The sequence below is a fragment of the Tauraco erythrolophus genome, chromosome 4 (genome assembly GCF_009769465.1).
Source record: "Tauraco erythrolophus isolate bTauEry1 chromosome 4, bTauEry1.pri, whole genome shotgun sequence".
In the NCBI taxonomy this organism is placed as follows: domain Eukaryota; kingdom Metazoa; phylum Chordata; class Aves; order Musophagiformes; family Musophagidae; genus Tauraco; species Tauraco erythrolophus.
Window position 1 is genome coordinate 64,413,735 of NC_141468.1, and position 22,536 is coordinate 64,436,270.

The 22,536-nt window shown below is 43.1% G+C and overlaps 1 protein-coding gene across 1 annotated transcript in view; it reads right to left on the minus strand.

The window, feature by feature from the left end:
* The window catches only part of STAB2 (stabilin 2), a 61,847-nt gene that overhangs the window by 25,360 nt on the left and 13,951 nt on the right, over positions 1-22,536 (minus strand). Inside the window, exons 15-38 of the mRNA XM_086610745.1 lie at positions 22,293-22,424; positions 21,093-21,230; positions 19,654-19,704; positions 18,371-18,466; positions 17,668-17,863; positions 17,070-17,165; positions 16,023-16,068; positions 14,381-14,457; positions 12,726-12,851; positions 12,114-12,187; positions 10,224-10,295; positions 7,400-7,519; positions 6,837-6,884; positions 5,597-5,680; positions 5,350-5,496; positions 4,829-4,954; positions 4,741-4,754; positions 4,437-4,491; positions 3,750-3,926; positions 3,578-3,667; positions 2,664-2,810; positions 1,364-1,420; positions 785-908; positions 50-199 (exon numbers count right to left, since the gene is read on the minus strand). Coding sequence (XP_086466871.1) covers positions 50-199; positions 785-908; positions 1,364-1,420; positions 2,664-2,810; positions 3,578-3,667; positions 3,750-3,926; positions 4,437-4,491; positions 4,741-4,754; positions 4,829-4,954; positions 5,350-5,496; positions 5,597-5,680; positions 6,837-6,884; positions 7,400-7,519; positions 10,224-10,295; positions 12,114-12,187; positions 12,726-12,851; positions 14,381-14,457; positions 16,023-16,068; positions 17,070-17,165; positions 17,668-17,863; positions 18,371-18,466; positions 19,654-19,704; positions 21,093-21,230; positions 22,293-22,424 — 2,443 coding nt within the window. The remainder of the gene's footprint in view (positions 1-49; positions 200-784; positions 909-1,363; positions 1,421-2,663; positions 2,811-3,577; positions 3,668-3,749; positions 3,927-4,436; positions 4,492-4,740; positions 4,755-4,828; positions 4,955-5,349; positions 5,497-5,596; positions 5,681-6,836; positions 6,885-7,399; positions 7,520-10,223; positions 10,296-12,113; positions 12,188-12,725; positions 12,852-14,380; positions 14,458-16,022; positions 16,069-17,069; positions 17,166-17,667; positions 17,864-18,370; positions 18,467-19,653; positions 19,705-21,092; positions 21,231-22,292; positions 22,425-22,536) is intronic.

The window sequence follows — 22,536 nt, forward strand, 5'->3', positions numbered from 1 at the left end:
AGTTTAGGTGTGACACGGGCAACAGCATAGAAAGGAGACTTAAACATACGCCTGCAGTTGTAGCCGTATCGACCTGGCAAGCACAGCTCACACGACGTCCCGTTGAAGCCGCTGTTACAGCGGCACTCTCCTGTCCCGCTGTACCCGTCGTCGCAGGAGCCGTGGTTGTTGCATGGGGTCTCTGGGCCCCCTGGGCAAGCTGAAAGGAAAAAAAGGAAAAAAAACGAAAAGAAAAAAGCATCTATTTAGCTCAAGTGCATGTTTATTCATTGCCACTATTCATTATTTATTGTTCTATAAAAATTGTTGAACGGGGAAAGGCCTGTAAATGCATCTCTCTTGGGGCGTGTAAAAGCAGCTGTGACGCTTGCGACTGCAAGACTCCTGCTCTGAATTCCTCGATGTACTTTCACAACTCCTGTCAGAAAGGTGTTGTGGACCCTTCCAGCCCTGGGTCTGGCTGCTGTTACTTGGCTGCTTGCTCATTCAGACCCGTCAAGTATCTACTAATAAACAGCTGGAGATAAAGCCTTCCAAACTCTCACACCTGTTCAAAGCTACAGTTTCTGAGCTTACACCAGTGGTATGTGTGCTTGCAGGTGGTTGAGGAATCTCGCACTGTGTCTCTGGTGCGTCCTGGTGTCTCTGTCACAACCCTGATGTCCGTTCCCCCATCTTATAGCTGGTCTCTTCTCATGCCCGCTCTCCCAGTTCAGCCTGCTGGGTGCTAAACAGCTCTCTTAGGGGAGGCTGTGCGTCAGCGATGGGGAGTGGGGGGTCCTACCTTGGCAGTCTGGCCCGAAGTAGCCCTTGCAGCACTTGGCTGTGTGGATGACCATGGAGCAGTTCCTGCGGCAGCCATCCCTCCGCAGCCCATAGAACTCGTACGTGCACCAGTCGATCCCTTCCTGCGCATCACATGTGTCAGCACAGAGGTGGGGGGGAACATAGGAAGATGAGTGCTATGTGGAGGTTTGGGTTTTTTCCTCTTGAAATCATAGTTTCTGATGTGCATTGAATCAGAATGTGATGTGTGAAGAGTGCAGGTGTGAGGTCCCCACCTTCTCTGATTCCCGACTTGCTAAGAGCCATTAATGGGGATGGAGGGGCTGCTCCAAAGTCAACTGAAGCACTTGCTACAGCGGATGCTGTGTGAGACCAGCAAGTGTGTCCCCCCACTAGGGCCTGGGTGTTTGCACAGGGACAGCTTTGTCCCTGAGGCTTTGCAGCATCACTCAACAGTGTGGTTTCACTGTTGAGGGTTCGCTTCTGGTTTTTTCAAAGCAACTTACCCTAGTGTGTTTATGTGAAGTACAGAGAAGAGCAGGTTAGACCACTTGAATGCAAAATTTTAATATATTACCTTTGGTTTTGTCCCTGGTGGGCATTTAGGATTACTGAAACACCTAACGCAATGCCCCTGTTGTACAAAATGGAAAAGGAAAAAAAAAAAGTATATTAAAATAGTGGCAACAAAAGGCTATTTGACACAGATGAAAAGTCTGTTTTATGAGAGCAGCAAATAGGAACAGAGAAGAATGTAGGCTTACTACACGTGAAACAGATTATAAAAAATCTAGAGAAAGAAGAGAGGAGAATGACAACAAAATAGTTGCATTAATTTAGTGCCATGAAATGCAAGAAAATAGTTTTGATACCAAAACGTAAATTCTGGAAGAAGAAACTTTGCTCTGGATTTAAATGAGCAGAGAAGAGATGGTGAATATTCTTCAAACAAATATTGATGTGGATTGCATCAGATCTGGATGTCTAATTTGGAGTAGAGGTAAATGGCTATTTCTTGGGAAGCGCTGACCAGATCTGAGGAAATGATATCTATTTAATTTCATGTCACAAAATCATGAAAGAAGAGGTAACTTCGGAAGATGGGATACACACAAGTGTTGGTTTTGTAATTGAAATATAAATTCCGATAAGATTTTTTTAAGACTGACTACATAAAAGTTTTTTTACTTGTAGGTAATTTTTTCATGTATTCAAATTAAACTGAAGTAAATTTGGTCTCAACCATTTCAAAATGGGTTTCAAAATGTCCTGTTTGTGGGATCCATCAAAGTTCATGGGGGAATCTTCCTCTATGCTAACAATGCCTGTTCAGGTGTATTAAAGGATAACTCTGTGAAAGCAAGAAATGTGAGAGATGGAGAGCCTGGCTAACAGCCTAGGCAGTTCTCTATCTTGTGCCCTCAATGCTCTGCGCAGTTGGGACAGCAACGCTGTTCCTTTGTGATTGGGAACTTTTAAAATGCGGTCTGTATGACTAAATTCATAGCGTGAATTTGTATTAATTCAAAAGCAGGACAGAAAGATCTGTCCTTGCTCAAATTTAAGCTTGCATTTGTAAGGTACTGTTCTTAGTGAAAACAGGGCAGGGCTTGCTATGCTGGTCTTAACTGAAACCACTTGTCCAGTGTGTTGCTTAGTGTGGAGGCAGGATTTCTGCTACGTATCTTCTGGGTGTTATGCTGTGCTTCTTAACTTTAGCTCTAACCAGTGCAGCAGATGAAGCCAGCCTGAAGTGGTGGGACTTCATGTGAGCAGTGCCAAAGCTGCTGTGGGCATTGCCTCAGCCTCTGTGAGGACAGGGTTTGGCCCTTGGGCTGTGTCTGTCCCAGGGTGGAGGATGAAAAAAGGGGACTGACCATGAAATCCATAGTGAAGAAGCTGTCACAGCGTCCCCCCAGGCTGGGATCTGTCAGCAGGCAGTCGATACCGTAGGCGATGCCCCCGTCAAACTCCAGCTGCCGCTGCACTATCTTGCACTGTCCGTTGTTCAGGAAAAGGGCACCCTGAGAGATGGGATAGGGTGGAGGGGTCATGAGCCAGTCTTCCTTGAGGCCAGGCTGAATCCAGGGCCTGAATGAGAGCTGGGGATAATCCTTTCTCTATAGGAATGCTTTTCATGCAAGACAGTGCTTTAAGCTATCCTGTAGGTAACATTGGTGGCTGTAGGGGCTAGAAACCAATTTGGGGATCTCGCTTCCTATAGCTGTATGCTGTAACCTCACAGATGGGCAGATCTTTTTCTTCTTGAAGGGGACAGAGTATGCCAGCCCTATGTCCACAGGTTAGGCTTAGTCAAATTTTCAGAGGGGGACGCTTGGCAGATATGATCTAATACATTTGCAAAGAAAAATGTGCCAGTGCTCTGGCTGAACAGGCTGTGTGCATGTCTACAATCTTAGCTTGTACATTCTTACAAACCGGAGTTTGCATGCAGATGTTGCATTTGTGGGGCTTCTGTCCAAGCCAGGATCATCTTAATGGTTTTCCATTTTGTATTTCTATGTAGGAGAAGTTAACACATGCTGGTATTTCAGTTTTGAGGTAACTGACAGAGAAAAAGACAGCTCCAAAGAGTCCTGCAAACTACCTAGTTTGCTGAATCTGTTGGGGTGGCTGCCCCAGTTTTGCAGCTGTTGGCATGGACTGGCAAAGAACAATTGAGTTTCACTGCCACTGACTCTGGGGGCTTTGCACAGGCACAGTGGGGTCTGCGTGAGTGGATCCTGCAGCACAGGCAAGGGGCAAGTGTGCCGGCAGAGTGAACACTTACAATGTCCCTGTTATCCCCACAGCTAATGCTGAGGTTGGAACCCTGCAGGGTCTTCAATGAGGTGGAGTGGAGAAGCTGGTAGGCCAACACCTGGGAAGGAAACAGGGAAGATGTATGTGTCTGGGCTTGCGCGTCTTGGCCTTGGTGATGCTTCTAAAAAGCAAGGGCTTACCGCAGCATCACGAACGATGTGGAATTTGAGGTACTGCACCAGTTTGTCGGTGTTGGACTTCTTGAAGAGGAAGTCCTGCTGCTCCTGTGGCAGCCCACGGATAGCTGCGTCCGTGGGCCAGAAGAGCGTGACGGGTTTGTGAATAGGATCGTTGATCAGCTCAAGAAGGTTGTTTTTCTGCAACATACCAAAAATTGAGGCAGGGGATTAATGCTCCATCTTAAATGGCACTGAGCCTATGGGGCTATAAATGGGATGCAGTGTCCTGTGGGCTGCCTGGAAACACCATGACTCTAAAAACCACATGCCTGAGTGGAGCTGCCCAGGTTGAGTTACATGACTGAATTCTCAGAAGTGCTTCATCACCCAAGGCTGCCCACTGAAAAACAGGCAGATGGCCCAGCTTTGGGCTCAAAAAGTCATACTTGGATGAAACCCTGGCCACGTAATTTGACATGCGGTAGGACAGAGCTGAGTGGGGAGGAGAAAGGTGGCTGTGGATCTGCTTAACATCCCTCCACCTCTGTGGGTGAGGGACTGTGTGGTGACCAGAGTTGTCATGTACTGTGTTGTGAGGCCTTTGGCTCCACTGAACACCATCCTGCCAGTGACGCCGTGTGCCATGTCTATGCTTTGATCTTTAAAAAAAAGCGTTTGCCCAATGGCTGCTGTCTCTTGTGTTCTTACCTCTAGCAAACTGCTGAACAGGATGTATCCATGTTTGGCTGCAACCATTTTAAGGCTTTCCTACAAAGAAAGGAATTTCAGTAATTTATGTAATAAATACATTATATAGGTATTTAAAAAGCAGATATTAGCTTGCTTTGCCCTGTAAGTCACTTCTTGTTATGAAATCAAAGCCACTGTAAAAGCCCTGTGCAGAAGTCCTCTTACACTGTTCTTACTATACCTAATTCCCGAATGAATTTTAAACGTAACAATTTATTCAGCAGTGTCAAATGATGTTTGTATAAGGTCTTTTTAGTATCACTTTTTTCTTCCTGACTTACGTGATTTATATATCTAATAGTAACTGTGGAAAAGCCCCTGGATTTAGAATGGCAATGAGCTGCACATACCTTCTTAACGGGGAAATCCTGCATATGTGATGGGACCAGAATTTGGTTTATGACATGGATCACGCCATTTGTGCCAACAGCATCACTGAGTATAATTTCAGCTTTGTTGTTCAAAACCAGCGAGTTCTGGAAAGGCAACAAAAATGTATTTTCTGTGGAAACTTCTGGGAGGATGAGGCTGATGTCATTTTTTTTTTTTGATAAGGTGAGCCCAGCCCATCCTTTCTTTGCAGGAAATAGCAGCTTCAGCTTTAATAAATTGCATTTTTCAAACTCTCATTGTGCTCATAAAGCCGGAATCTGAGGATAAAATAACTTTTGTCAAAGCAAGGGTTGTACAACTCCACTCTTTGCGTAGCAGATAAGTGCTGAACACTTCAGCTGAGTGGGCAATCTTCTTGTAATGCTATTTATTTATTTTTGTACATCAGAGGAGGAAAGGGAACCATTCAGGTTTTTAAAAAAAGCTGAATGAAAGCGAACTGTTTTATCAGTCTGTCCCCTGCCTCATGCTCTGTTACCTGAGAGTAGCTGATATGTATTGGGTCCCCTTGGAGAGAGGTGATGTTGGTGATTGTTGCCAGGTCATTGTACAACAGATTGGCACAACCCACAATATGGTATCGGACGACTTGAGCCATCACACCTTTGTTAATCCAGTCCCTGACCTGCAGCAGAAAGTGGAGGAGTTGGGAAGCAGCTGAGCAAGGCATCTGAATCCAAAAACTCATGGCTAGCTCACCAAAAATGTCTGGTGGTCTTACTTACTCGTGGGTCGCTGTTTAGTATGTCCGTGCGAGGTACAAACAGAGTGAAAGGGCCAGGGCCTGAAATATCTCTGATAGACAAGTTCTGCCAAATTTAAGAGGACAAAGCAGTAATGAGTCATTAATGTGCATAATGTCATGCAGTGATGGGGACAGCCCTGCTGAGTGGGAGGTGGTCCCTGCAGCCCCATTGCTGCTGTGCATTGGGTTCCTTTCCCTGCAATGAAGGTGAGAGAAACTCTTTTATATGGTGTGGACTTTCCTTCCCAGCCCTGTCACCTCTGCCCACAGGTATGAAATGGTAGATTCTTCTCTCTGCTCTTTCAGCTTATAGCCAACTCTCTGTTTCCTCTGCAATAACAAACAGGAAAAGAAGAGGGAAGGCTAGCAACAAACACTAAACGTAGGGAGGGTGGAGAGGGCTATTGCCTCCTGGGCAAGGAGGGATGAGTAAACCCTTTCATTTTGAGAAAGGCAAGAGTTGGATAATAAGCATGTATTTGTACAAGCATTTAGCTGATACATGGTTGCTGCTACCTAGGAGTAGATTAATTAATATTAAAGGTACAAAGGGACCTGGGGTATTGCAGGCACTTTGCAATGACCACTGATAGAGTAAAGTAAGAAGAGAGCTCTGCTAAAGTGAGAGGAAGCCACCTGTCTACCATGGTAGCAGAACCGAAGCTAGAATATGAATCTTTAAACTAGCAGGCCAATGTACAGATTTGTGCTGACCTGAGGCTCAGGGTAAACCAGAGAATTACTACTGCCAGTCTCCAAAAAGCAATGAGAACTGGCAGTACACACTGGCTGTCTAGCAACACACAGCAACCTGCAATGTTTCAGAGAGGCAGCTGAAAACAGCATTGCAGTGTGGAAATGTGGCAGGGGTAGGAGGAGAGTGGTATTTGCTCACATCAGGCTTCAGGAGAGACGTGCTGGAAGGTCTTGACTGTGAATGAGTGAAAGCTTCAGTTTTACGCCTGGTCTGGAGGCCCTACATTTCCCTGAGATCTTGATCATCAACACTCTGGAGGTTGTAATGGCAGTTAATAGTTTAAATTAGAGCATCTCCAATATTAGTGACTGGTGATCCAAATCCAGTCCCAATTAAGTTGAAGGATGTTGGTACATGCCAGATTCTTGCCTGCTTCATAACTCCCTACATCCTTGAGGGGGGAAAAAAAAAAAATAAAGAGGAGAAACTCGTGCCAAAAAACCCCCACACAACGTTTTCTTACCTCTAAGTAGAAATAAAACCTAGATGTATTGGAGTCCCTGAGAAGTTCCTGCAATCAAGAAGAAGACTTTGTAATAGCACCGCAAATGTGAGGCAGTATCTGTGGAGTGCAAATGAATACAGCACTCAGACAGAAAGGGAATTTCTGGTTTGGAATAAATACTGTCCATCTGCATTGCTCCTGTTCTGTTCTTACCTTGCTCTACCAAAGAACAGGCTTCTTTGAAACCTAAAAATACCAGTATTGACTCTGTAGTACTGCAGTTATAACGATTGCCCATCAGTTGTGGGGTTGGTTGGTGTGGGGGTGGTTTTTTTGTGTGGGGTTTTTTTTTTTTTGGTGGAGGGGAATGCTTTAGTTGTGGGTTTTTTTTTGGCAGGTAAGGTTATCTTGCAGCATCCTGTTTCTATTCTTGGTTTCTTGGATTGAGATTATTTCAAATTCTGGGGTAGAATTACCAATTTGTCCAAGAAAAAAAAATCATCATGTTTCAAGAGACAACCGTTGTATTACATAACTTCCTGAAGAAAAATAAAGGACAGCAAACACATGCAGCACTTTACCTGGAAGATATTGCCTCGGCATTTGAATCCATCCCCAACGTAGTTATGCTTGCAGGTGCAAGTTCTTTCTGCCAGCTCAGTGTCATTACAGATGGCAAATTCACTGCAGCCTCCATTATTCTTGTAAGATCAAAATTTAAAATATTTAGTTCCTTCATTGCCAGGTGTGCAAAACAATTCTTTTTCACCACTTTTTTTTTTCCCCATATATTGAGTTTAGACAAACTTAATCCCAACAGCTTTTTGAAACCAGATCTTACAAAACTTTTGATGGTATATACTTTCTTGCAAACAATAAAGAGCATTTAAGTTTCATTCTCCTTTTGCACAGAGAATGTAGTTTTGATTCCCTCCTTATATCTTCAGTTCATGGTGCTATAAGGATCCAAAAGATTTTTGTGCAAGTTTTACTCTGGACCTTAGGGATGAGTCTTAGCTGCTCTGCTGAAGCAGCATTGACTTACGCTGAAGGGAACTGTTTACAGCTGTAAATCGTTTTCATAGTGCCAGGAGCTTGGATTTCTAGAGGAGCATTGGCACAGGACTGTCTATTGTTCTTTGTCTGTCTGATGGCCCAGGCCAGCTGGAATGGAGGACTGCCACATGTGCTCTCCTCTAAAACATTTCCTGTCTGCCCCTGGGTCCACCACCAGCATAATTTTAGGCTTGGAGCAGCAGATGCACCTCACCCAGCTGCCTGCCTCCAGGTAGCAACCTGTGCTAAGGGGAGATGCTCCTCATTGAGAAGCAGCGTGCTGGGGTTTCAGAGCTCTGCCCACTCACAAGTAGGTGCTCTCCAGTTAGCACCTCAGTTTGCAAATAAGGTCCCTCCTGCACTTGAGAGCAAATCAGGAAAAACTGAGAAGCCATCTTGTTTCCTTTCCTCATTCTTGTTTTGTAGTGTCCTTTCTGTTGACAGTCATCTCAGGGATCCTTTCCCACGGGCCATAAGTGGGAGCAGAATCTCCTTTGGGAGCTAGCAGTGGGACCTGACTTGATGGCCACAGTGAGCCCTGGCTGTAAGTAGTGGGTTTGGGGTGCACTTGCTATTTATTTGGTTAGCCTTAGGGGTGGCTGTTGGCAATCTTGGGTTTACCATAGCTTCCTGTGAAGCTTTGCTGCACAGAGGTTTGGGCACAGTGAAGCCAGATTAGCCTCTGGTCTGACATTGACATTTCTCAAGACTATCTTTTTTAAAATATATAATTAGCCTGGCATAATTAGTCAAGTGGAAGCAGAGTTGCTGGAACAAGGTATAGGAAAAAGCAAAAACATACAAAATCATAGGAAGCAGTGGCTCATAACTTCAAGCTCCCCTTCCTCCTCCAGCTTCTGTTTTTGCCCTTGCTCTTTCATCTCTTTCAAGGTTGGAGAAAGTCTGCTGACAGGGCAGGCTGGGAGGGTGAAAATTATTGTCGCTGCGCTTGGAGCACCAAGGGATTAATGTGCACAGGCGAGTGGATATGTCCCCGCTGCAGCTTGCCAAGAAGCAGAGTAATATGGCTGGTGCAGAGAACCACGCTGCTTGCAAATATGTGGCTTGCAGTGTGTGAGGCAGGTCATGTGAAATGAACGTGACTAATTCTCAGCCTGCAGTGATAAGTGAGGGACAGAACGAGGAATGCCACAGGAAGTCCTGGGTTGTGTGTTGTGGAGGGAAATGGTTTGCAGGAAGAACGAGTTGGGTGGTTTGTTTGGGTGGGGTGTGTGTGTTTTTTTTAACCTACCAGTCAAGAAAAGGTGGGGAGTGGGAAGGTGAAAACCTATCTCCTCTGTTTCACTCTTCACTAACCTGCCTCTGCTGCAGATTACAGTGTTGCTGCCCTGTATGATGCATCTGCAGAGATGTGTTTGGGATGCAGCCCACGCATGGCCGTAGGGGCTGTGAGGCGCTGCTCTGGCTGCTGGGTGGGAGCTCTGCCCTACCTGAGCCTGCAGGCTGGAACCTCTGCTGGGAACATCTACTTCAGGGAAGCCAGACATGCCCAGGCTCCTGAGCAACTCTTTGCCCCAACATGGGTTTCACTGGTAATGACCCAGTAATATGAGGACTTGATATTCTGAGTAGGCTAGAAAAATTTCAAACTGAGAAGGAGATGAATATGCTGATGCTTGATCATTTCTCCTGTTCAGGCTGCACAGGTACGTTCCCAAATCAGACCAGAGGACTTAATGACAGAGGAATATTAAAAATAAATAGGTCTTTTGATCTACCGTAGGCTATTCCCCTTGGTTCCTGATCACCTGGCTTCTGGAGTAGCTAGAACTGGCCCCTGCGCATCAACAACCTGAACTGTAGGCTCTTTTTTTTTTTGTAATGACAGATAACATGTAGTAGATCACACTTCTCTTTCTTATAATTTGGACCAAGCTCTTTAATCGTCTTGCCTAGAAAATGCTTTTTTTTTTAAATAGTAATTGAAATGTTGGTAAGCCCTCTGTGTCCCAAAGACAAATTTAGATACAGATTTTTATATGAATTCTAGCAACGATAAATTTGCTGAGAAGATATGACTTATGTTTTACTACTACAGACTAGGGTCTGTTTCTCTAGATTTGATCTGAAATGCTTTCTAAGACTCAGTGATGAGTCCAGGCCCCACTTGTGTTACGTCCAGGCTGTGGTCCACGAAAAGCCCTTACTGCATACTTAGTTTCTAAAATAGCGACAACACTAAAGCATGTACTGAACTAAGCACATTTAAAAATTAGCTAAGCTAACACAAGTTGATTCTGGGCATATCTGACTTGGTTTTGTATGCATTCAAAACCCAAAAGTGTAATGATCACAACAAGACTTTAAATATTCTTCTTAGATACTTACTTGTGAACACAGATTGATATATGTGCATCTTTTACCATCTCCAGAGTATCCTTTCAAGCAATTACAAACTGCCTACAAAACGAAAACAGAAAATATGTGTATGTGGAAAGATTTTTTTTTTTAAGTACACTTACATTTAATTTACTTTTTTTTTCCATATTATTTCGTAGTGATATGTTGTACAATTTATTAAGCTAAAAGTACATCATCTCTCCTGCAGAAGTTTCTTAGCCAGCGTGAGCAACCACAGACTGAGACTGGGGATTAACAATTTCCAAGAGGCTCTGTCTGCCCTTTCCCTGCCTATCCATCTCTTGTCTCTCCTCTGCTATCTTGGTCATTTGAAGTGACCCCTTTGACATCCGCACATGGTCATCTTGCTGACAAAACAGGCTAAACTCCGAATTTATTTTCCTCATTTTATTTGCATATGTTGGTATTCCCCTCTGTTCTCTTCCTTTCCCGTTTTTTTTTTAAGTGATGAAATGTATCTTCAAAACACACTTGAAACTGTGTCCTGATGTTGCTGTCAGCTTCCTGTGCAGCACTAATGCATTTGACACGTCATGATTACTGTTTTGTGCTTGCAGTTATCACAAAGATGAAAAATTAACATGTATGCAACGAAATGACTTATCTTCCTCTCCACTTCACTGGTTCTCAGTTTAGAATTCACATTTAATATGTAGGAGACTGAAAATTCAAGATTTCTGCAGCAGAAATAGAACTGCTAGGCAGTGTAACAGCAACATTTTATGTAGCTGGATGACTGAAAGCCCTACAGAAAGGAAACGCATTTCTGTCCTATAAGTTTGGCTCTGCAGTGCTGGGATTTTGTAGTGGAAGTTGTTACTGCTCCAATGTTAACTATATTCTCTTAAAAAAGGAAGTATAAATAACCATGTTGCAGCTCCTCATGTTGTAGCTACTACTTCTACCCCCAGTGAGGGTGTATGGAAGAAAACAGCCATCACCTGTCTTGACTAGAGGGATGGGGAAGGAGTTAAGTGGCTCTGTGCTTCTACCAGAAATGTATTGACCTGCAAATGACAGTCAAGGCAAAGGGTTAGTCGATTGGTGCTGGCAAAAAAGGCTGAGGGGTTTTTTGCCCCTCCTGTCCCTGGGAAACTGGAAGGCCTCTGACTCCTGGTCACTCTTTCCTGCGTTGCTCACTGTTGTGCAGTGCTTGCTGGATTTTTACAGTCCTTCCAATAGCTAATATATGAAACTACAGGGGGATGATAAGAAGTGCTGCAGTTAGTGTTCAGCTTCTGAAACTGTTATAAAAATAGAAACACTAATCTGTGTCACTTGATTGCCTGGGCCAATTTGTTTCTCCTTTCCTGCTTTGTCCTTTTATATTTCTTTTTCTTTGGAGAATATGTGGTACTTCTGCATGGGAGATGCAAAACAGCAGAGGAGTGAGTGTATGCCGGTATGATGTAACCCCTATAAGAGAACTGTGATTCAGCCAGTTTTGTTTCCCTGTGAATACATTTGAGCTATGCTGGGAGAAGGGCTAGTCTGAAATGGATTTTTTTTTTCCCATGGACAGTTTCTACAACAATAAAAGAAACATTATCTGGCAATACTTTCAAAACTGACAGGTTTTCACATCAAAACCTCCCAAAAGAGAAAAACAAACGACTGAAACAGCAAAACACTGCTTTCTCCTGCATTTTCGGATTTCTTTTACTGAAATAATTTTTTTTTGTGTGTTTGCTAACACTCCCTCTTACATACCTTTTTGAGGGAAACATATACTTTTCAGAATTTTTGTTATGAAATCCACTTTGCCATTTAAAAACAAAGTTGAGATGGGGAAATCTTTCTTTACCCAAATGTAAACTGTTGGCTGGTCTTATTTTTCTGCACTGACACAATACTCACTTGATTGGGTCCAGTCTGCGTGCATTCTGCATTTCTATCGCATCCACCATTGTTCTCCAGACAAGGGTTGGTTTCTTTACAAAACAGAAACAGTATAATAAAAAAAAAAGAGTGACTTCTGAAAACCCAAGAAGGGAGAGTTCGAAGTAAAGCATACTAGGAATGCAGATTTGACAACTGTGAATCAATGAAACTCATTCCCTTAGCTACTTAACACCTCAGTCTGTCTTGCAGTTATCTTGGTGAAGGCCAAAACCCTAATGTCAGCATTTCTAAAACCATAGCTGGGGAGGTATGGTACAACAGTGTTTAAAAATCTTTGTTTGCATTGGTCAGGGGAGCACGAGTGTATCATGCTGCTGAAGATGAGCTATCCTTGTTGAGACGTAGTTTTTTTTTCATAAGATTTGGTGTTACACCTTGCTGCTGTAGTTGCATGGTTTGCCAAGTAGTGTCAGCCACACAGCAGGTAGAGATGCCTTTGACATCAGGGTCCACAGGATCAGGAAACTGCGCTTCTGGGTCATAGTGGAAGAAAGATCTTCCATCTACAGGAAAACTTGCTCCTGTAGCTTCCCTCCTTGTGACATACGAGAAATTGGATATGCTTACCGATGCAGACTATGCCGTCTCCAGTGTACCCAGAATTGCAGACGCACACTCTATTGCCAGGCGTTGTTCTTCTGCACTCTGCTTTGGCAGAGCAGCCACCATTGCTGGTCTTGCAAGCATCAATAGCTGAAAAGTGGCAACAGCCCAGATTAAACCAATTTGCTTAAATGGCTTTTCACTTTTCATGTTAAGCTGTCTCTTTCTTTCAAAGGAATTTTCTAACATGTTCTGAACAGAGAAATTTTCTGATTTAAGAGGCTATAGACTTTATTAGAGCGAAATTTAATACATCTGTTTGATTGCAAGAGGGAAAGCTGACAAGATGCTTCCAATCTGGAAGATAATTCGTCCAGGACTTCAGTAAAAACTTCAGTTTCAGTAACTTATCTTCTGATTCTGTCCATTCCATCCAAGCACCAAAAAAAGGACCTTCATGTTATTCCCTAGGTTAAATAACTATTTGAAGTTTTCCCTTAGCTTGCCTCTTTCTTCACACAGATCAAATGGTCTTCTCTTGCAGGAGGTCTAGAGTGTAATACCACCCAGCCTTCTCCTGTGACAAAAAGTCCTGGTTGTTATTCAGATAGATACTTGTGCCGTTCTTGAACTCTGGATGGGTCAGAGGCTGGCAAATTGAGCTTGCTTGGGTTACCCCAAGAGCAGAGAGGGAGCCTTTTCTGATCTTCAGTGTGAATCAAATCCGCTCAAACATTGCTTTAGTTTTTGCCTCAAATGACCTCAAATTGCTGTTTCAGCAGCTGTAACAGCCAGACTATGGAGATGGCTCGTCCTGTAAATGTTTTTGCTTGGGAGTCCTATACAGGCGAATAAGGGTGAGCGCAGAGCTGCTATGGGTGACCGGTGCCACCCAGCTCTTCCTGCACATGGAGAATTTCCCCCCAGCAGATTAAAATGGATTTAGTTGATTTATGCCAGAAGAGAAAATGAAAGCAGACAGAGTGCTAAAATTTTGGATTAGGAACCTGCCTGCCAGTGTAAGTAGACAAATATGCTTCTGTTCCCAAGAGAATTAATATTTTAATCATTTAAAAACTTAGTTTTAAAGATTAAGTAAAACAATCATAAAATTAATTACAATCACTGTAGTCAGAAGCAGCCTATTTTGTAAGTCTGGATATCCCAGACTCTTGGAGAGACACCTAGGATAAGCTGCTATTGTCCTTTTCTGAGAATCTCTCACGTCTAAAGAAGTTGATTTTACCACCCCAGAAACCTGTGCAAGCTCGGAAAGCTGAGGAAATGGTAGGACTATGCAGCTTCCAATAGCTGGAAGTGCTATTGTACCTTGAATTGGCCTCTCTTTGCTGAGCTTTGTTGGGAAAAGGAGTAAAAGTCACAATCCAGGTTTCATTACTCTGCAAACAATGGGGTCTGGGTTGTGCACGGCATGTTCCCTTTTCTCTGGTGTCCTGTGGCACAATGCTGTGTAACTTGGAGATTTTGAGCCCTTTGTTTGCTATGAATCTGCACCTGTTGGGCTCTTATTCGCTTTGAGCAAACTGGCAGCAATTCCTGTTTTTTAACTGGTGCATAGGAAAGTGCTCATGTCTCACCAGCTCTGCTGAGACCGGAATGTTTCAAGGGTGTGGTGGCTTTTTTTTTTTTTCAAAAGGAAAGAAACAAAGTCCACTTGCCTGTGCAGAGTGTCCCGTTCCCCTCAAACCCAGCTGCACACTTGCAATAGGCAGTGCCATTTGATAGGAGAAGGCAGCTAAAGAAGTAAAAGAAGGGAGACGACATTAAAAAAAAAAAAAAAAAGAAAACACTAGTCAGGTCTTCTGTACAACCCTTGTTTTTGCGCATTGTTCTGAAGGTAATGTTGTGTAGAAAGAACATGACATTTAACCATCCAGTATGATGTAGTTACAACCATCTAAATAAATAAATAAAACTAAAATGAACCTAGTCGGACCAAGCTTTCCAAATGCATTTTGGATGTACTATTTAAAGTATTAAAAATGCACGCTTTGGTCATCAAGTGTTCTATTTTCTCAGGCCGAACTCCAAAAATTTCATGCCTGCTCACCCAAAAACTATGCATAAATTTTTGTTTGTGTGCACACAATTTATTGAGGGACATGGCAGAACTGATGGGCAGGGGTGGGAGCCAGGCATCTGAGTCTTCTGTGTTCAAGTTTGGGGTTTTTTTTGCACAGTTTGGCCTTCTGTATGCAAGTGTGGGTTTACTGCCTCATGAACTCTATATAATACAGGGATTGCTCCCCGGTGGCACCCAGGGACAATGTCACAACGCAGTCATCACAATCCTGTCCTTCACCCCAACTCCTACCATGCCTGCGCACCTATCATGGTACCTACCAGGGGTATGGCAGTGGATGAATAAGGTTCAAGAGAAAAGAACAGTCTGCTTCTCCTATCAGAAACACAGTCTTGATGCCAGCATGTGTGGGATCCTCCTGAACAAATTTGAGAGGCCAAAAAGCCTGGTAAAATATCACTGCTGTGAACTGCAGTTCACAAACATGCAAGGGAGAAAATGATGTCCGTCTGGGAAAAAGGAGGTTTGTCCCTCTGATTTCTCTGCTCCTATAGAAGAGCTGTGGCTGAAAATGAGGAGTCTTTCCAGACCATCTTTCCTTGTTTTTCAAATGTCTTGGGTAATGTAAATCTTGCTGTCTGGTCAATGATAGGGGGTGGGTTCACTTCAGTAAATGGCTCAATGGAGGTGGACTTGCTCCTTTGAAAACTGGTTACTGGTGCTGGACCACCAAGAATGTTTTTTTTATGTTTTGGTGCAAAGAAGAGAGCTGTTTCTTGTCAAATGCAGCTGTCTTTGGTGAAGTCCCTAGCAGCAATGGCATTTCTCAGTTATGTGTGTGGCGGCAGATGGGGGAAATAGAAAGGACAGATAAAACTCACCTCAGAAAGCCACGTTTATGATCAGGCCTTGCCCTGCCCTTTTGTTCTCTTTAGTGCTGCAGGCTCCGTTTCTTTGTATACTATATGGCAGGATGTCTCATGGGTGTTTTTTTTTTCCCCCTCCTCGCAAAATCTCATTTGTTTCCCCTTTTAACGTGTACATTTTGAACTTATTGGCCTAATCACTGAATCTGTTACGTTAGCATCACCCCTTATCTCTGTGGCGAAATGTCCATGCTGCTGAGAAGTTTTCATACAGAGCAAGATGGGCTATGCTTTTTGCTTGCAAGAGATCCCTGTTTCCTGTTTTTGTTGTCCCCCAAATCCTCTCACCCCTGCCCCACCTCCACCCCCTCTCCCCCTGCCCCGGTCCAAATAAGTGGATTTCATACATACTTAGCGCTGGTATGGCATGAGGCATTACATGCATCGTCTTTGATTTCTGCAAGAGTGGGGAAAAAAAAAAAAGCAACAGGGATCAGAACCTTTTGGGTCAACATCCTTCTAGTTTCTCTGTCTTTTGCTCCCACCATGCAGAGCTGGAGTCTGGTATGAGTTCCGCACCAGACAGCCGTGCTCTTGGTCTGTATAGAGACTTCGTATGGAAGTCTTCTATCTTCATCTTCGCTATAGATCAGTGGGTACCACTTAAATTCAGTTGCGAAGAAGAGGCACGTCAACATATTGCCAGGAAAACATTTCACCTGTTGTCGTTTATCTGTATTTACTCTGGTGAGTTTTGTATGTTATTAGTTTAATTCTGTAAGTGTAGGTTTTTCAAAGGAACTGAAATTTACTCTATTATATGAACTATAAAGTTAATTTCATTATTATTTTTTCCCTAAGCAAACTTAAAACAGGTACTGAATGCTTTTATTAATGTACTTACACGCTTTTTATTTTATACTATTGTATGTAGATTTCTGAAATAGTTATTTAATACATATTAATTACGTCTAACTAAATTATGATTTTATTTGACATAGGAGTTGTATTAAACCAACACAAATTTATTTGCCAATCAATTTTTATTGTATTAGCAAGAAAATAATTTAATATCTAGTGTTATATAGGTAAATCAACTTATTGAAGCCCTTGAGAGGCTTTTGATCAGAGGGTCAAAACTTATTGGGTAACTCTGCAAATATATAGCCTTAACAAATGGAATACTCTTTTGGGACAGATACAAGTTCATATAGTTAGTGAATTAGCAAAGTAAGGCATTTAAATTTCAGGAGCAGTATCTCAGATGGCTCTCTATTAACATGGTAATTAATTGCCATAGCCCACAAATGTCACTTGTATTTCATTGCATGTGGGAACCTCCTGAGTATCTGGTAGTGCACTTGGATCTCCTGCACTGGGATCTAACCACAGCTGTACTTCTAGCATTTCTTGAAATGCTCACTTCTCTGCCCAGAAAAGAAAGGAGGGGACACTCACCAGTCTCACACGTCACTCCTCTCCAGCCAACGTCACATTCACAGGAGCCGTCCCCGTCGATACCAGTGCTGCATTTTCCATGGACGCAAGTGCACACTGTGGGGAGAGATGGGAAGAAACCACTGTTCCTGGTCAGGGTATCAGTGTGAGCAGAAGGGCAGGAGGGATGGCCCAGGTGTCTTCTGCCGATGGCACCTTCTGCTCTAGGCTATTTCAAGAAATGCTTTGGCTTTTGCTTATTGGCTTCTTTCTACACAATAAATCTAAATTCAAAATGTGCTTATCTTTCCCCTATTCCCAAATTCAGGGACTGAAACTGTATTTCAATTCAAAAGCAGTGCTAAAGAGGATTATTCTTGCTAGTGGCTGTTCTAAGCCTGTAGCGTGCCAAGATAGGAGCCACCATCTCCAAACAAAGGAGTAGAGAGAAAATACCATAAAGGGGAAAGAAAAGGAGTTAATGATGTTTTTAAAATGGCCCTATTACCCTGAAAGTGATCCACCTTTCCGGGATCTAGAATGGACATAGAAGATCCGAGGGGAAGGTTTTGACATCTGACTAGTGAAGGTGCCTGTGTGGTTCGGGGGTGCTCAGTACCTTGATCGCAGTTGCGGCCGTATTTGCCTTCGATGCAGCTTTCGCAGGCTGTACCGACAAAGCCCTCTCCACACTCGCAGGTGCCTGTGCCGTTGATGCCGTCCAGGCAGATGCCGTTTCCGAAGCAAGCGTTCCCTGCTTTCCCTGGACAGGGCTGGCACTGCTGTCCGAAGAAACCTGCACAGCATTCCCTCGTCTAGAAACCCAGAAATGCCGCGCTGAGGGTCAGGGTAGCAAGCATGGCAGCAAGCATGTGGCCACTGGGTATCATCTCTTGGGACAGCTGCTGTGTTGGAGGTGAACTATAGATCTCGATATTTTTAGCAGTGCTTCAGCTCTGCTGGTCTCTGACCATGCTTCTCACTGTGCTGGGGCTCAGGCTGCCACCCCAAGTCCTTGGCAGGAACCAGGTGCCCTCCATCACCCCAGGGAAAGGTGGACAGGATTGCTACAGACAAGCATGGTGTTACCCATTCCAAACCTGCTCTTCCTCTGCACCACATTGGCTCAGAGCCCTTCCTATGTTGCAGCCATCAGCAGCCTTTAACTATCCAATCTTTGCTGCATCCAGAATAAAAGGCCTACAAACACATTGTCAGAGACCACCCTGACGTGCTGTGTGCATTTAGAGGGGATTACAAGGAGGGTGAAGTTCAGGGATGAGGGTTCCTGGCTTTTACTGTGACAGAAACGGGGTACTCACAATGATGATTTTTGCACACTTTGACTGGCACCCGATCTGGATGGTGTACTTTCCCATGTTGTTTTCCGAGAGGACACAATATTTCTTCTCCCCTGCCTGAACACAAATTGGAGAAATGGCTCCACTTCTGAGTAATATTGATCAACTACTTTCAAATGTTTAAAAACTAGGATATTAACTTTATGCATGCTGTGCACTGACTCTCACATTCAGAATGAAAATGAAGGAAACACTTTTAGAAACAAAAATGCATTAGCTAAAATATTTTTGCTAGTGAACATACGATCAATTTAACTTTGTGCCCTGTGGCATTTTAAAGATGTCTAATACTGCCTTTGCTCAGAATTGAACAGGATTTTCTTCTGAATTTCTTCTGAAGTTGGACAAATATTTCTTTTTTTTTCTGACACATTTCCTGTTCTTCCTAATTCTTCTTGGAAAACTGAGAGCCAAAGTTCTGCAAAAACAGTTGTTTAAATGTTATCTTTCAGGTCTGGACACAGTTGGGAAAGTTTACTTGCAGAAGACTTGCTGGTCTCATTGTATACTTGTTAGATTGAGATAAGCATCCATCCAGCTACTCATTGTAAAGGAAATGTTAATGTTTTTGAGTTTAACTCACGAGCACTTCAGCCAATTACTTTAATAGGGTGGATGGGACTTCATCTGCTTTGGAATTTTATTACTGGCATAATTAATTAAAAAATTATAAACTAAAATATGCTTATATAATCAAAACAGAGGGGGCTTTCCCAGAGAAATGTATATGTCAAGAAAATCTAGGTCTTATTGTGGTTGATGGGCACCTGCTAAATATCTTCAGTTCTCATGTGTTGGACCTGGGTACCCAAAGTCTCTATAGTGTCCAAGTCTCTTTGTGTATTGTTGGGTACAGGTTGAGTTTGCTCTTCTGTACATCTCTGATTTCAAGGGCTGAAAGCTGCTTCTGTAATTCCTCCTGTAGCAAACATACTCCAGACCATGCTCAACTCCCTCAGTTTTGCACAGTAGAGGTAACTTTTGCAGTTCGAGGAGGCTTCAGTTGTCCCAGTGCATACTAGAAACTGGTCTTTCATGATAAAACTGTCTTTAAGCTGCCCTTGATTCTGCTCCCTTGCTTCCAGGGTGAATTGAGTCTGTTGAATGAAAGTAATGTGTGCAGCAGGCTGATGTAAATATAACTTTTGTTGAAACTGAGGCAATTACATTAAAACCAGGATTGAATGCATCTCTGCTATTTTGATTTAAAAAAAAAAAAAAAGCATTAATGATAAAATACTTACTATTTCTTTGGTTCCTGGGGGACAACTTGATGACTGTGAACAAATTCTGCACTTGTCCTTGAGCAAGACAAATGGGAGGGAGTTAACTGACTATACAGAGCTGCAGACAGATCGTTTAATAGAAAATGCATAATTTCCAGCTATATTTCCAAACCTAGCCCTCAGGGTGCATAATCGGGATAACCCCTTTGGTAAAGGTGGTGAGGGTAGCAGGACTGCTCAGCAAGGAAGAATATCCCCACCAGCAGATCTGTAGAGATGCCCCATGGGAAGCCTTCTCCCAAGGGGCAGGAGAAGGAAAGCTCTTTTGGATGTTTCTCTTTGGTCTTCTAAAGCAGTGCTTCTCAAAGGCCTCTCTATTGAAAGCACAATAAGAGACAAATCTTGAGCTTGGACACAGTTTTCCTGTGGTGCAAGGGCAGCTTGGAAATAGAAAATTCATACTGTGTGTGTGTCCTATGCTATGTGTGTGTGTGCGTGAATCGTTTGCACATTTATGGTCAGTTTCTGCAAAATGCTTAGATACATGTTGTACCTAGTGCATGATGTTTAATAGTATTCCTGTCTAGCTAACTATGTCCTCACTTTTTGCAAGGCATAAATGAATGTTTAAGTATGTTACTGCATTTGAACACAGCAAGGAAACTACTTTTCTGTGGGAAAACAAAGGACAGTGTGCAAAGGATCTGAATGAGCAAAGCTGGGGAAAAGCCTTGAGTGAAATATACTCAAATATGGGACTGTATCCCAGGAAAAGAATTAAGCTACGAACGTTCATGCCTGTTAAATTTGCTTTAGGTGAAGCACAAGTCTTGCTCTGTCTTCCTTGTCTAGTTCATTGCATGCTTAGTAAAAAGAGAGATGCCTGCCTGTTTGCAGTCCTGTTTGACTGACTCACTCACTCAGGAGAAAAGACAAAGGGAACGTTTCTCTGCCAGTTTGAGGAAACCACATCCTATTATTTAAAGGAACGTAAACCCATTTGTATTTCATATGTGAAAGGAACAAAAGAGGAAGAATGCTTTACTCAGAGGGCATGAGGAGTTCATGTGTATGGGCAGCGGTAATCTACACCTGGAATGAAAAGAAATATTTTTTCCTTACTAAAAATAGTTTCTTTTCCATGTTTTTTCCACTTGTTTGCTTCATAAACAAGTGGTTTGGCTAAGATGATGTATTAGAATAGTGCATTGCTATTATTTTCTGAAAACTATGGCTCAGAAATTGGTAATTCCTGTGCCACTCTAATTACATTTTATTCAGGCTGTCAGTACACTGATTGCAGGATCAAAGCAGTCTTAATAGATGGTAGGAATATCCTTTGTGGAAAACGCATGTATTCCTTATTGGGAAATACAGTGTCATATATCCTGTATATTTCAGCTGTGTTTGGCTACAGATCTCTCTGATGAGATGGGCCTTTAAAAATCTGTATGAACAGAACCACTTACGGTGATCACGGTATCATTAATATCACATCGGTTCTTCTGGATTTCCAGGACTTTTCCCAATCCATGAATAATTCCTTTATCTGTTGCAACATTCGTGTAGCTTATAGGTGCGTCATTTATGAATAGCTGCAAAAGAAATACAATTAGTTAGAAAGAGCAGAGCTCTTTGGTAGCTATAGGGTAACTAGAGCAGTAGCAGGGGAAAGAGCAATGTACAAGTCTCACTTCAGGAAAACTGACAAATGTAGTTAACTTCAAGCACTTGCTCACATCCCAGTTGCTTTACTTAAGAGCTTCACTGGACTGGAGGACACGAGAGGACTTTCAGCCTGTTGAAGTTTCTTATCAACAGGATTTAGCAGATCAGCTTTTTTCTCTGTGGAGTGTAAAGGTAAAGAGTTTGAAGAAGGAGCCTAAAGCAAGCCAAGAGCTGGGTTTGCTCTCTGTGGGGAATGAGAGGCTTCAGGGAAGCCCTCTCAGTGGCTGCTCCTTCAAGAAATACTTTCATCGTCTCATTGCTACCCCACACTCCTGTCTTACCCTCACCAGCAATAGTCCATAATCAGATGCTTTACCAAGGCTCTGCTGTGGGCAGAGCAAACAACAGGGCTCAAACTGCTTTGGCAAGAAGCTTTGCCTATGCCCAGAGGGTGCTCTGCAACAGAGAAGGAGTCTAAGTTCCTTTCCCAGCTGTGCCACAGAACTGGGTGTGTTGCTTAACCTTGCTGTGCCTGATTTTCCCGAGTGGTGTCGAAAGACAATTCATACTTCTTACCTAGTGCTTCGAGCTTGTAGAATTGAAAGTGGAATAAATCCACAGAAAGTAGAATTAATGTTTTCTAATGGAAGGCAGGTTTCTAATAGCTCTTGGAAGTCAGATTAATGACTACTTTGCAATGCAGACTTACTGCTGATAGAGATGGACGTCTACCGTGGTGGTTTCTGAAATGCAATGCTAAATGTGAACAGCACAATTGATATAAAATTCAATCAAAGATCCCTTCAAGGGTGGCTTTGAATTAAGTAAGTATGAGAGGCATTGCATTTGAGTGACAACTTTTGTGCTGTTACATCCCAGAAGCTAATGGGGGTGCATAACTCCTTTTGACTGCAGGTTAGTTTTAAGTTGAAGCTGGATTCATAAAAAGCAGGAAACCTGTTTCTCCAAGCAGGTGCAGACAGCAGTACCTGGCCGTTGTGGAGGAAGAACCCAACCTGGTAGGAGAACCCTAGCATGGTCTCCCTGTGCATGCCATTGTGCAGGTTGTTCTTCAGGAGCTTCTCATCCAGCACAATGTGATAGCGGATTTGGCCTTCATCCTGCAAACACACAATTAAATTTGGAGTTACATAACAAATCATGGCAAGTTATTAGGGATAGCTTTCCCCAAAGGGTACAAGCTGAACATAGATTGCCTGAATATAAAGAGCA